Here is a 14,946-nt window from a genome sequence, read left to right as displayed (position 1 = left end):
AAGCGAATGTTTGGAGCTAAGCAAGACTTGAAATTTCTTGTTCTTGGTTTGAGACTAATCTGAGATCAGAAGCAATGATGAAAGAGGATATCTCTAAATCATGGTCATCATCCACCAGCCTAAACACCAAAACCTCAAAAATTATTTCAGTGAAAGAATCAGTGCTTCTTTATGGGCAGTGCAGGAAGACACCTGAGCACTGCAGTCAGTGCAGTGACATTCAAGCCTGTTGGTCCTCAGAGGATCAAACGCTTCCTGTGGCCCAGAGCGAGATGTCTGAATGATGGACTCACCCATTCAGCACATGGATTGCTTTGGATGACATTCAGAGGCATCAAGGCACCTAATGTTCAGGCATTTACTCCTGAGTCACTTAGACACACATTTCTAGGACACCATGCACCAAGTCCCTATTTTGCACTGATCTCATCTAGCTCTTGCTGATAAGCAAAACAACTGCTGCCCATCGAACTGGGCCTTCTGTGAACTAGATACAAATATTTTTTTATTCTATTTAATGTCTCAGCTGGGCACAAACAGGTGAACAACTTCTGCCTTGGAACAGCACAGAGATGAGAGACGTCTCCTTGTTCCCGCTCTAGAGAGCAGAAATATCATAGACTTGCATACAAGACAAGATTTGTCTAATACGTTCACAAATCAATTTATTAATTTAAAACAAAATTAATGAAGAAGAATTCTGTACACAATTGTGGACACAACACACTTTTGTACAATAAGGCCCAGATAAACCGTTGTATTTTTCAGTCTGCAAGTGACTAAAAATTGAAAAGAGCCAAAAAAAAAAAAAAAAAAAAAAAAGACAACCAACCCCCCATCACTGTCTACTTTGCTTGAGGAAAAAAGGCTAATCTTACTCTCAGTTCTAAAAACTACCCACAATGTGCTTTATGTACCTATGTGAGCACTGCATGAACTCCAGCACTCATATCGGGTAAAGCATATGTGCAAAGTCTTGGTAGGATAAAAACCTCTCTGTTGGTAATAAAGCAATCCACAAACATTGAATTCTAGCAGCAATATGATTCCTCCAATAGAGAAGGGTGTTGTTTTGTAGCTACATTGGTGCTTTGTAGCTTTGCAGGTAGCTGTTTCAAGGCTGGTGTTTTTAGCAAAAGAAAACAAGAAGAAAAGCTGGAAAAATGATCCAACAAAGCCGAGGCTTCTTTTTAATGAAGAGATTTAAATCGGGCAAAGGGAATTGGTACAATTCAAACCGAAAAGTCAGACTAACAGTTTATCTGACCAAGTAGCTCATGGCCTTCAAGACTAGAAAAGTCACAAGTCACAGACAGACACAGTCTAGGTTTGTCCTGTAAATGGTTATAGACAAAAGCAAATTTGAACTCCTTGGCAATAACTATTTCAGTATTTCCATTGCCGGCAATGGATGTTATATCTTAGGGAAATCTGACTCCTGGTGGAAGAGGATTAAAAAACTTAAATTTATATGAGTATTTTTGTTCAATTTCTTCAAAATATTCTCATTTCTAATTTCTAAAAATGATGATGATGATAGTTGCCTTCATTTTTGGATGAGACAAAAACTATTCAGTACCAAGATTTCAGTTTAAGTCACATTTTAAAATATATTTGTGTTCTTTCTCTTTTTCTTTATGGAATGAATCTCCTGATTCACTTTTCAATACTCTAAAAAATGGTTAATATGTTAACTTTAAAAGAGGAAACAGAAGACAGCAAAGGACTCGTCTTCAGTTGTGTTTTATCTGTATTTCCTTTGTGCCGGGGGGAAGAAATTGATCTTTTCATAATCAGAGTAGGTGAGAAGAAAAAGGTAGAGAAAAAGCTGAGAAGAACAAAACCCAATTCCTATTGACACTTGACATCCATGCTTTTGGTCTTGACAAATTTATCTAAAAAAATTCATTATCTACATATTTATAACCAACGCATTGATAAGGCACTGCACAACAGTTTGTGCACACGTGGCCTCATTCTTCACCAACAAGGCATTACTATCTTTCAATAGCATTTACCTTAACAATATGTAAAAGAATCATTCATTATTACAAATTTACACAAAAAATTCTTCCTGTACATGATTGTCTCAGTGATGTACCTATTAGTTTAAATTAGACATATTTTAAACTACTCTGTAATGTGCTAAAATCAAAAGTAGTTGCTGTACCATAAGGCAAAGGCTTATAATAGCCTTCAATCCTATTATACATATCCTCAGTTATATGATGCCAAAATATAGTCTGTTCATAAATAAGTAAAGATGTACAGAGTACCCTGGGTATGAGAAACCAAAAAGTAAACCTTCTTTACAAGAAAATTACTCGACTGGTATTTTGAAAAATCTCAGTCTTCATTGTGCAATCAAGTTTGCTGTGTTGAAGAATCGGCGTGTATCACATTGAAGAGTCTAAAAACTACAAAGCATTTGCAGGTCCTTTTTTTTTTCTTCACAGGTATGAACCTTTTATTTCCTTTTCTTTTTTTTTTTTTTTTTCCTTCTCTATTTCTTTTTGGTAGCAAATACGGTAAAGATGAGTTGTTCAAACACTCGCATGGCTTATTTTCGTTGGACTCGCAGTACCAGAGTCAACAGCTGTTCTGAAGAAAAAGACATGCTCCTCCGTTTACTGAAAGGGCAAGGGTTAAGACCAATTGCAGCTGTATGTCAACATGTTGAAATCACAAAGTTCTGTAGTCCAATGCTGACACAAGACACAGGCATCCCATACACGGGCAGAAGGAGGCTCTGAGGTTTGAAAGTGCTGCTGAGCTGTTACAAGTACTCCAGTTCCAAGGCATGGTGAAGGGCCATAAGGTCAGAGTGGCTCGAGATCCTCCAAAATGGCATAGCATGCTGTGAACAGCATAGACAAGATGTAAAAATAAGCCCAAGCATTATGGCACTTAGACCCACCCATTGCCTTTTGTAAGGATAAGGGAATGCTGCAAGGAGAGAAAAAGAGCTCTTAAAACCCTCAAGCTCTTCACATTTATCTCTGGTTACTCTGACCCACCCCCTCAGCATAAATTCTCAGTAATAGCTAATCTATTTACCAACAGGAACAATGGCAAACATGTGAGGAGATTATAAGGAAGGGAGGGGGTTCTCATCTCTTTATAGGAAAAACAGATTTTAGCACATTGCGGAAGAAGATACTATTTCTAAAAAAAAAAAATAAGAAAAATAACCTAAACATGAAGCATGTGGTTAGTTTGAGGAAGGGAACAGAATGTGATTACAAAAATAGAGGAAGTGAAAGTATTATTTACTATCAAAACGTGTTTGCTCCTTGTTGAACTATCCCTGGCAGGTGAGTTAAGAACATAGCCATGGTGATTCAGACTAGCTCATGTGCTGCTCACATCACTTTGAAAGGAATTTTATCCCAGTGGTTTGTATAACATCACTCATTATTAGCACTGATCTTAAAACATCTTTTCCATATGGGACAATTTTAAAATAAATGCCTTTTTTTTTTTTTTTTTCCAAATAGCTGTAATAAAATCTGTCTGGAGTACAAATATGTTTGTAAAGAACCTGAATAAACCAAAAACACAATACCAGGAAAAAGCACAAATTACCTCATCCATGAAGGGTAAAAATCTGATTAAGAACTATCTTTAAATTCTAAACCAGGGATTATAGTGTCAGCAAGAACTTTTGCATAAATAATAATAAAAAAGATAACCATCAACTATTGTCAGGAAAATATTCTATAAATCCCATGGGAAAACATTTTCAATTCAACAATGTTCTGAAGGCTAACATGATCTTGTTCACCTTTTCATTGGGTCAGCTTGTGTCCTGGCATCTTTAGGAGGCAAACCACAAGCAATTTATTATCACAGTAGCTTCTGAGCTCCCCAAACAACTTCTCAGTGAGGCTTTCTTCATCCTGATTCAGCACCTCCTGAGTAAATTCCTAATTCTATTAAAATTGGTGGCAAAACTCCATCACTTCCAATTAGCACTTCAACATTGACCTCCTTTTTTCATTCATGTCTTCTCAAATTTTAAGTTAGAGAACAAACTTGAAAACAATGTGAAACTATCTGTTTCCAGCTGCATATTTACTATAAGCCCTGTAATATTACCTCACACCTATCACAGAAGGCAAACGCTTTAGCACAGAGCCTATCACAAATTTGTCTTTAGAAGCTCAGGTAAACAACTGTCTGTCAGTATATAAAGAACTATTATTTTAGAAGAATGCTGCTTCAATCCAGATAATGATGTGATGACGAATTGGGTTGAATTTAGAGAATAAAGAAGAGATTTTAAAAAGAAATGTAACCATTTAGTAGTGGCAAGTCTCTCTGAAGTCAAATGGCAACTGTGCAATAATCAACTGTTGCTCTTGTGAGAGTCAGAGAAGATAATATGGAATTAATTATTAATAAGCAAGACAAAAGACTCATATATGATCAGCAATTGAGCATTGTAAGGAATCTGGAAAATGTTCACCCAGTGAAGGACAAGCGTTATTAAGTAGAGCTGCACAATTAGAAGGACTGCAGAGTGAAGGAAGTGGCTTTCAGGGGCTTCACTTCAGTATAGCTCTAGTCTGTCATCATAGAGAAAGTTCCCATTAGCAGATGGAGAGCATTTGATGAGCACCTGGACAGTATATTGTTCTTCAGTTCTATACAAAAGAAATCTGTTTGTTTGTTTGTTTGTTTTTCCCCTAAAACCAGTCCAGGATGTTAATCAAAGGGTAGTGAGGAGGAATGACTGGAAGGTCTGCTTTGTTATGACACTCCTGATCTGAATTAAAATGCAACATGGATGCATCAACAGATGCCCACATTCAGAGTATGCCTAGCTTTTAAAGCAAAGCAATTTCTTCAGGAAGAAAATAAAATGACCCACAAGGAAGCATCTCTGGAAGAGTTTCTGTTCTGCTTCACTTTAGATTGTTACAAAGCCTTAAGAAACAGATGAGTAAATCTCAGCTTGAAGATAAATGCATGAGCAATAGCTGCTTATGGAGAGAACAAACCAAACAAATTCAGAGGCAATTCAGATGTTGATGGAAAAAAAGCTTATATTTCCAAAGCACTTTTACAGATTCATCCTTTCTTTAAGAAGGAAGTGTTAAACACTGACTACGACACCTACTATTTCTACAGACAGACTTTCAGAGTACTGTCTCGACGCTCCACCAGCAACAGAAACTAGATGCAACTAGCTCACTCAGTCACAACTCCACGTCCCAGTGTTTCTTCCCTGTTACATTATAGATAGTCTATCCTCTGTGCTCTGCCAGGTCAGACACTACTGCTTTCCAACTCAAATCTTTCCTAAAGATTCATTTCTTGCACCATGATCAGGAAATGAAACAGCAAGAGCAGAACAAAACAAAAATACCTCATCATGCTGTTCTCTGGACTCTCCAAAAGCTATCTAAAGCATAGGTGCATAAAGCACCTATCTCTTATTTAGGCTGTGATAGCTCCCTGGCAGAATTTATAGCATCTGATAGGGCTATTACATGAAGAACAAACAGGCACAGGTTTGTGCCTGCAGCAGGTCCATGCAGTGTTTGCCAGCCAACTGCACTTGGCCAGCGGTGCTCAGCAGTGCTGCCTCCCTTTCTTGCACACTGCAGTTTCCTTCTTCTCCCACAAGCCCCCTGCCAGGTAGGACCTACCTGCTCTCCCTTGCCAGCCAGCCATAGCTCCCTGCTTCTCCTAGTCAGCTTGGCACCAGCTCTGCCACAACCACCGGGTCAGGGATGTGTAAACAGCCTAAGACATGGCATAGTGAAGAGTTTGGTGGACACCTGCATTTGCATAGTGTGTCTGCAGAAGCCAGGAGTCAATGACATGGATGCCCTCCAGGGTCATACAGCAAACTAATGAATCAGGAGAATTGTAGTAATAAACTCTTGGCTTCCAGCTCCCACTTCATGCAGCTCCAGCATTATATTGCTTCCCTAGTAACAACCTCAGCATCACAGAGCATACACACACCAGGCAGCTAAGGCAGTTAAAGACCCTGATTGATTTAACAGAAAGTTTAGCTTCTGCTAAATGAAATTACAGTGATTCTTGCTAGATGCCCATATGCAATATCAAGTTTTGGATTACCCTCAGCTGTTTATGGTCAGATTTTAAACCAAAACTTTAAGTGATCGTTATTTTGGCTGTATCTTTCTATTCCAAATTCACTTAAGCATCCTCTGCTTTATTTATGCCCATCTGTGAAAGGCGCATACCTCCATTTACTCCATACAGTTACAGGAGTGAGGCGTGGAATGATTCTGGGGAGTTCAATGAAAATAAAGAGGTTGTGTAAACCTCAGGATCATAATTATTTTCAGTTCTCCTGCATATAGGTCAAAAAACAAGCAGCATACTCCCAAGAAATAAAGCACGGCAGGAACGTGGCGGCTGCACGGGGCTGGAATCTGCACTGGTGCTCTGTGCATGGCTGAATGCAGCTGATTCAGATCTCTCTCAGCCTGATCCTACGGCACAGCCTTCATAGCTAAAAGGAGGGGAAAAAACCTGATACATATCTATATATATATCTTTATGTATATGTTTGTGTATGTATGTGCAGTCTCACACATGTATATGTTCATATATATCCATGTGTTCACGGGGCATATACAGTAATTTTCACTTTATCTAGGGTAACAAATGATCGTGCGAAACTAAAACATTTAAAGTAACAAAATTATCATAATAAACCTTACATGTTATTCTTGTATTAACATGCCCCATTTATCCACAAGTATTCAGCCCTGTCAAAAGTGGCAACACACCCATGAGACAGAATCACAGAAGTACATTTTTTCTTACACAGTGACTGGGCAAGAGTTCCTTTATATACATATTTACTAAATATTGCCTTTAGAAAGCCATCCCTGCCAACACTTAGCACACATGTCATGTACAGCATGTGTCTTCTATTCTGAGCACGCTGAAAAATGCTAATATCTCATTTGCTGCTGTGGGAGAATGGATGACAAATGCTAACCACTAACAAATAAGCGGTGTAACTGGATGCTGTACTATCTAACGAAACTATAAGAAAGCTTTTCTTATTGCATATTGGAATATGCATCCAGACTGGTACTAAACCAATGATTTTGTGTACTATTTCAATAGCTTCCAAGTAAATATGAAGTTTTTGTCTTTTAAAAAACATTAATAGTTCTGTAGATGACACTTGGTAATAAATATATTTATGAAATTTTTAATGATTTGTGATGGCATTTTGAAATGAAATATAGTGGCAAAAGATTGAATTTGGGTTTGGTGTAAAAAACATGGAAATTGAAATTATTAATTTAGTAAATCTAATAATTGCAATATTATTAAATAAGTCAGAAAATAAGGTATTTTATTTCTGACATAGAAGCAATGTTATTTTTCAGTGTGTATTTACTAAAAGAACCAAACTTCAACTATTTTCTTCAACGAAATAAAGTGTTTCAATTAATACATGTGCAAAATAAAGCCATTTTTTGAAAGCAACTTCAGAAAGTGCAAACTATACTCCTTCCCTCAAATGAATACATATTTGTACAAAAACTTTACTCCTGAGATTTGTGATGGATTTGAATAGAAAACTCATCAGTTTCTGTCATCTTTCATGGTATTTTTGTTGTGTTCCTGCCAGATTTGCAAAGCGGTCATCTTTACTTCCTACCCTAAACCTGACCAGCACAGTATGACTGTGAGCTTAAAAGCAGTGGCATATTGGATACCCATTTATATTCTATTTATTGCTCCACAAAGATTTATGATTTTTCCTCCCAATTTCCCTCTGAGGCAGCAGGACCATTTTGGAGACAAAGGGAGAAGCCAATTTGCCCAGGCTCTCCTGAATCACCTGATGTAAAATCCAGCTTCTCAGTGCAGAGAGCCTCCCTCTTTGTCTCCTCTCACAAATTAGAAATCCTTTGGAGGATTCTCCTAAGTAGAAAAACTCAGGAGTTGAGGGTTTTTTTTCTGCCTTATTAGTATCTCCCTACTGTGTGTCCAAAGGCAAAGATGAGCTCAAACAAAATAAAATAAAATAAAACAAAACACAACGAAACAAAAAATCACAAAACACAAAACAAAGCAAAGCAAAACAAAATGCCAAGACAATGGAATCTCTGGCAGAAAACCCCAGAAACTTATTCTGCGAATAGCTGTGTAACCGCAGTGGTACTCAGATGCAGTGGCTCTGATCCACACAGCACCCACAGGGATGCTGGCAGCTGTCCCAAGCACCCCTTGGCTCCCACACTGGTTTCTCTCTACCCTCTTCTCTCTCTTTTCCCAGGAAAGCTCATCCAAAGGTAGCAACCTCCTCGTGAACCCTGGCATTACAGCCAAGCTGGCTGGTTGCTGAACTGATCCAGAAGGGTACGATTATTCCTCACTCTGCAGCGCAAATGTCATTAGAATTTTAATTGTCTTATAAAATATTTTGCTGGAGGTGAACAGCTAAACAAAGGTGTTGATACCATGGCTTGTCCTGTGCCATGTGAAATGTAAGAGCTTGTGGTTTCCTCAGTGGATTGTACTTATTTTCGTCAATCAAAAGAGGAATTCTATGAAAAAAAACCCAGCCTATCATAAAAATGTTTCTCAAAAGAGCAATGATATATGAAACGCTATTAAAAAGTTTCTACTAGTGATTTTTACAATAACGTCAATTAAAAAAAAAAAATGTGTCCTTTATTTTTCCTATTGTTGTACTGATCACGACTTTCTGTGAATGAAGGACATAAATGCAAATTTTGTTTTATGATGAAGCAATTGATAAATAATTAGTAAATATCAAACCTTAACTTTCTCACCTCCTAAGCTGGAAAGTTCAGCTCTTTTTACGTAACAAACACAGAATTAAAAAATATTTCAAATTAAATACATTTGAATTTACATGCTCACTTTAAAATAGTCATTATAGTTCACATGTAATCAATGAAATGCTGTTTAAAGAAGGGTGTATTGTTTACTAAGTAGTGTAAAGAAACGTACGTATACTAAGAGCTTCACCTTAGGCCAAACCCCTTCAGCAAAGTGCTGTGCAAAGGGATAACAAAAGCCATTCCTGCCCTGAGAATATCACAAAATCCAAGGTGCTGATGGGAAGGAAGGTAGGAAGGAACCAGCTAGCAAAGTTCAGGAGATAAGCAACGCAATGTATATGTACATCATACCACTTTGGATTGCTGGGGTCTGGGTGTTTTTTGGGAGGGAAATCTCCTGTTTTGTTTGCACGCTTTCCAGAGAAGGTCTAGGCTTTTACTGTTTTCTAATACAGTGATACCATTTATTCCTAAAACAGGGCATACATCTTTAAACTGAAGCACAGCCTACACTAAGGTGCATTCCCATGTTGACTCCTCCTACTAACTCTAAAAACAACCTGAGGGGCAGACAACCAAAAAGCCATCATCTGAGTTGGGAGCAGTTCCTAGCACTGCAGGGCACCATGTGGTTCTTGCTCTTGCAAGATGCAAGGCCCAAACTTAAGAGGCAAATACTGCTTTCACAGTGTGATATGGTGGTTTCTTTTTCAGTGGAGTAGTGAGCAGGACAAGAATCACATAAGCATTTTCCTTAATCAAATTAATAGTTTCTGCAGAAAGACAGGGCTGCTCGTCTACTTATTGACTTCTCCGGCATTGCTGCGGCAGATAATTTAATCCAGAGCATCTAACATGCTTTGAATCTGAAAATTCCTTCCACTGAGAAAGAATACACAGAACTAATGGCACAAAGGAACTTTCTATACTGCTACTTGTCTTAGCAATTGGAGAGGCTTTTTCTTACGCTTTTCTGAATCACGTTTCCTGTTGAAAAAAACCACCGAATTAGATAATGTTACCAAAAGGACTACTCCTGCCATTATCATATACAACACTATTTCACCAACCACCAGAAAAGGAACAAAGAGAAGAATTTTCCCCCCTCCCTGATCTTAAATGCAGCTTTTAAAATGTAATCATTTACAGCGGGAAAACATTTCTCCGCGAAGATGAAAGGCATTTCTGAAGGAGAAAGGAGCAAACTGTTCCCCTCAGTCGACCAAAGGGATATATGAAACTGAGATCTGCGAAGCGCCGGGACAAGCCGGGAACCTACCCGCAACGCTTCAGGGGCACAAACCCCAGATTTCATGAAGCAAAACCATTCAATGGTTGTTAAAACACCATGCAGACTAATTAGTTTCACTTCTCCAATTTAGGAAGTTATAGTGGAAACAGATATAGAAGTACCGCAGAGAGTTTCATTGTAAAAAAAGCAGCTGTGTGAAAGCAATACCTGTAAAAGGAAGCAAGAACAGAAATGCCCCTTTTCCTACTCTTTCTCTTACTGTTCAAATAGCCAATATTATGCCTCATTCTTCAAAGCAGAGTCTGTATCTGCTGTGCTTGGGTAGAATAGCAAGACTAGGAATACTACCTATTTTTAAGTGGGAAGTACTGGAGCTTACTGGAGCATTTTATGGAGCTTACACCACACTGGGATAAAAAAGTGAATTTTTGCCTTCTTACCAGAGGAAAGCAAAAAATAAAAAGGACACAGTCTAAGAGTATCCTCTGGTCAGTTAACTGAGGTTATGAACAGGACAAGCAGTTACCTGAACACAGAACCCAAATTATTGACGCACAAGAAAACTGAAATTTATGTATACCTACTTCAGGGCTACATACCTTTTCAGGGTGCGACATAGAAGTATTTCATATAGTCAAATTGCACACTGTCTTTGACCAGAAAGAATTGCCATTTCTTGCTTATACTCCTAAAATCCTATACGGTATTTTGGGATGCCAGTGAAAACAGAACTATTAGTTCTTGGCACAAAAGCTGGGGTCCATTTTCAGGCTCCTTTTTGAAATACATCGAACATACACAGCTAGCTTAATGTGTCTTCTGGAGAACAGCAGGGCACGTCATTATCTACAGCTTTATGCAGCTTTCTACTAGATATAGTTAAAACGTATTTCATAAAGCAAAGATACAAAACCCAAATATCAATGCATGCTGTCCCACATCAAAGAAAAGACAATTTTGCTTTCAGGCTCTCGATATCAACCCGCACTGAAAAAGGGACATTACCTTTTTTGCGCCTTGCTCTTCTTCGACACCATCCCCTATAACAACATACACTACTTTTCTTCCAAATCTTTGAATAATTCGCTCAAAACAACTTTCCTTTCCTGAAAGAAAAAGATCAGGCTATTCAGGATAGGTGGTGATGGGATGACATCCAATAAATCACTTTTTACCACAGATCTCCCCAACACTTTGAATATATAAGCACAGATACTGGGAGAGAAGAGCCTCTCCCATGGGATGGTTTATCAAGGCTGATTGCAGCTTTACTCCTGCCACAGCAACTGACAAGCACTCTTAAAATCTGCTCCGTGAGGTCCTTTAGTACACGTGCTATGGTAGAGACAGCATACTAGAGGTCTACAATATCACCTTTCTTGTCTCCTTCCCTAATCTGAGACAGGTTTCTGAAATTTCCGTACCAGAAGAATTCTCTATTGGCTGCTTACGGCCAGTATCCCAAACTGAGAAATTTGATTGAATCTGAGTTGAAATTCTAGCTTTTTCACCACAATCTGTGACAAGATTAATCACAGCTCCTGAAACAGTAGTATCCTGACTTAAAGGTCACCCAAAAGATTTAGATTTAAATGCCTGTAATCCAATACGTGGGCAAGATCCTTGATTCTGCACCGGGATCCATTAATGTGGTTCATTGCTTCACTGCACAGACCTAGGGAAATGATCCTGCTACTCCAGTCCTACATGCAGGTACTGATACTAGTAAGCTTGAGGTCATGGTAAAACAGAAAGAAAGTAAATGCTTACAGCTGAGTTTTCTCAAATGTCCCCATTCTGAAAGATCACTTCAGCCTGGTCATGGTACAGGCATACCTGTGTGTCTACAGCAACCAATGAGAAAAATTCTATTTTTCAAAATAGTTTTTTCAGCTACAGAGCAACACCAGTGTAAGAATAAGTAAGTTGGAAATTAAAGAAAGGTTTCTAGCGAGCAGAGAAGCCAAACTACTAAATGACAACCTTTAATACTAGTGCCAGGCATAAGAAACTTCCAACACCAAGTAGATTGAAACAGTGCTTGAAAATTATGAATCATGTCATGTTACAAAAATCTCATGATTTCCTGTGGAAGTTAGTGATTGAATGCAGTTTTTTTTAAAAAAAAAAAACCCAACCTTCCATCCTGTGTACATTAAGTCACAAGTGAATATTTACTAAAATACATTTTAATTAAAATGTGTATTTAGACTATTATAATTCAAAGTTTTAATTTACTTTAAAGTTTTGACAGACAGTGCTGTAATATTTCTACCCAGGGAACAGTTTTAAATCTTTTATGGTAATGCTTTCAAATTTCTACATAAAACTCTCCAGTTTTGTTTTTTTTTAAACAAAACCAAACAAAATAACCAACCATTTTTTCTCAGCCATTTAAGCTTCCTGCATGTAGATACTTAAGAACACATGAAAAATGTTTTCATGTAGCTCACAATTTTGAGGGAATCTGAGACAGAGCAGATATGTCATAATCACATTAAAAACTACAAGCTCCATTGCCATCTGGTCCTATGTACTTCTACATACTCAGAATAACGTCTTTTATATTGAACCAGAAAACAGAAATAAACATTTGCCTTGCTGAAGCTTATTATGGCCAGCATGAATGGACTTAAATAATCACATTCCACAGCAAAACATTCTTGCTTCTGGTAAATTGTTTACCAAAATTTGCGCCAGAGCCCAACAACAAACGGAGCCAGGGCTTACCTTTATAGAATTTCTTCTGCTAATCTGGGCAGACTTTAGTGTTCTGCACTTACAGCCTACTAAAAAGCCTTCTCAACTGCTACATAGCCTCCCAGTTTTGAGAAATGATGACAAAAAACAACTGTACTTCCTCCTAACAGATGCTGCATCAGTGTTAATAGAGCTATAGAAGCTTTCTGTGCTGGATCATGACAGATATTTGAAAAGCACTTTTAGGATGCTTTAGCATGAAAAGTGTTTCTTGAGATCAGGTATTACTAATGTCAGTAATTGTTAGTGAATGCCTGTAAGAAATAAATATACACTACAATGTATTTTTATTTAGGATTACAGCTTCAAATGTATCACAACATTATAAAAATAGCTTACCTATTTTAGTTGCACTGTAAATATTCTCTATGGGAAATACAACCCCTAGTCCATATAACAAGACTTTTGCCAGAGCTGGAATTAGCTGAGTAGTTGTTACAAGAATGTTCACACAGTTTGTCCTGTAGAAAAGAAAATGCAAACATCCTTTTTTAACACAGCAAAACAGAAAAAAACCCAAACCAAATCAATAACAGAAAAAGGAAAACCTTATGCCTCCCATCAGAAACCCTCACTATTATTACTTCCACTTACAAAGAAGGTTATTATTTTTTTCCATCTTACGGGAAAGCAAAGTAGTGGCATGATCAGACTAGAACAAGGAGTTAGGAGGTCCTCCAGGTTCAGCATTTTGCCCACCAGGCCAGGAAGCTTTTTCTAGATCACCAGCAGACATCCTACAGTTTCCTAACTACTCCATACTCTTTGTACTCACCTTGAATGAATAAGAGTGAGTGCTTTCAGTGCAAGTGTTAACCAAGAATCCGTCAAAGCTTCAATTTCTGCTCTTAGTTGTAACCAAGCCTCTCTTTTTGCTGGACCAAGAAGACCTGTAGAGTAGATAAGGGCATTTCTGCACTGAAATTAAGTAACATTCTGTCATTTTCCTTTGCTTTCATTAGCTCAGAGACAATTTTCCATACACTGCAAACTAAACAGCTCGCTGAATACTACCAAATTAAAAAAAGCAACAGAAAGCAAAAGTCCTTCCCTTTTACCACTTCTATATTTGTTAGATACTCCAGAGTCACTTGCCTCCGACATTATTTTTGTAGGTATTATATATTTCTTTTACTCGTCTGTAGCGGAAAGCCAATTTTCGCATCCAGTCCACTCCTCCACGCACCCCTGTTGCAAGGCACAAATTTGCACTGGTGGCAGCTGCAGGAAAGCCGTCTGTGCCGAAGTTGTAGGTGCTAGTCAGAGATAAGAAAATCCTCAGATTAACAACAGGCAACAGGCTACATTCAACCACCACTTTGCTGGGTTGCAAAGGCTAGGACAGCTAAAATGAGAGAGGGCTACTGTAACCGTTACAGCAGTTCATCACTTTCCCAGGAAGGAACTTGCAAAGCAACGGTTTATCTTGTTCAGTTCTCTTGTACCTTAAATCTTGACCATTGTCGTCTGAAGACACATCGTCAATGTGAACCTGGTCGCATTCCTAAGGCAAGAGAAAGACTTTATAATTTTCTTGATCTTGCAAATCACAGAAGTAAAGCTATAAAACACCATGAACAATCCACTCATCAGGGATATTTTTAATTGTGGAAATCAGTAGATGGCAGTCTTGTTAAAACAACTATTTTACCTATTCCTTGTGCTCATTTCTTAAAATAAATGCACACCATCATCAGCTACTACTGTTAAATGGCTTTCCAAAAACACATTTTTGTGTTTAGAAAGGAAAGTGGTTAAAAACAATTAGCATATGTGTTCCATAAAGATTCTTGCAGCCTTTCAGGTACCTTAAAACATCATGCTGCTCAAAGCTGATTCAGTCAGTGTGTAAGTGTAACTGAAACCAGACATTTTGGTAAATGTAACATATTAGAAAAATTAAACCTGATGCTAACCGCCAATGAAATTATGACCTCTGATTGCTGTTGAGCCACACACCAACACAGCCTGAGGCCAGTGTTTCAGAGGAGCGCAGATGAAAAATCTGTTCCTAGTTTGCCATTCATTTGAGAGTTGTGAGTTTCCTTCTCTCTCTTTGGTCTTAGTGCATGAAAGCAGCATGCCAAGTTGAAGAAAATCTGAACAGAAATAGCCAAA

The 14,946-nt window shown here is 38.0% G+C and overlaps 1 protein-coding gene across 1 annotated transcript in view; it reads right to left on the bottom strand.

Moving 5' to 3' along the window:
* Nucleotides 1–837: 837 nt before the first annotated feature.
* The window catches only part of EYA1 (EYA transcriptional coactivator and phosphatase 1), a 151,216-nt gene continuing 137,107 nt past the window's right edge, over nt 838–14,946 (bottom strand). Inside the window, exons 14-19 of the mRNA XM_030507115.1 lie at nt 14,274–14,332; nt 13,924–14,084; nt 13,604–13,718; nt 13,168–13,289; nt 11,074–11,174; nt 838–2,857 (exon numbers count right to left, since the gene is read on the bottom strand). Coding sequence (XP_030362975.1) covers nt 2,777–2,857; nt 11,074–11,174; nt 13,168–13,289; nt 13,604–13,718; nt 13,924–14,084; nt 14,274–14,332 — 639 coding nt within the window. The 3' untranslated portion in view covers nt 838–2,776. The remainder of the gene's footprint in view (nt 2,858–11,073; nt 11,175–13,167; nt 13,290–13,603; nt 13,719–13,923; nt 14,085–14,273; nt 14,333–14,946) is intronic.

The sequence above is a fragment of the Strigops habroptila genome, chromosome 1 (genome assembly GCF_004027225.2).
Source record: "Strigops habroptila isolate Jane chromosome 1, bStrHab1.2.pri, whole genome shotgun sequence".
In the NCBI taxonomy this organism is placed as follows: Eukaryota; Metazoa; Chordata; class Aves; order Psittaciformes; family Psittacidae; genus Strigops; species Strigops habroptila.
This window is presented reverse-complemented; position numbering and strand designations above follow the sequence as displayed.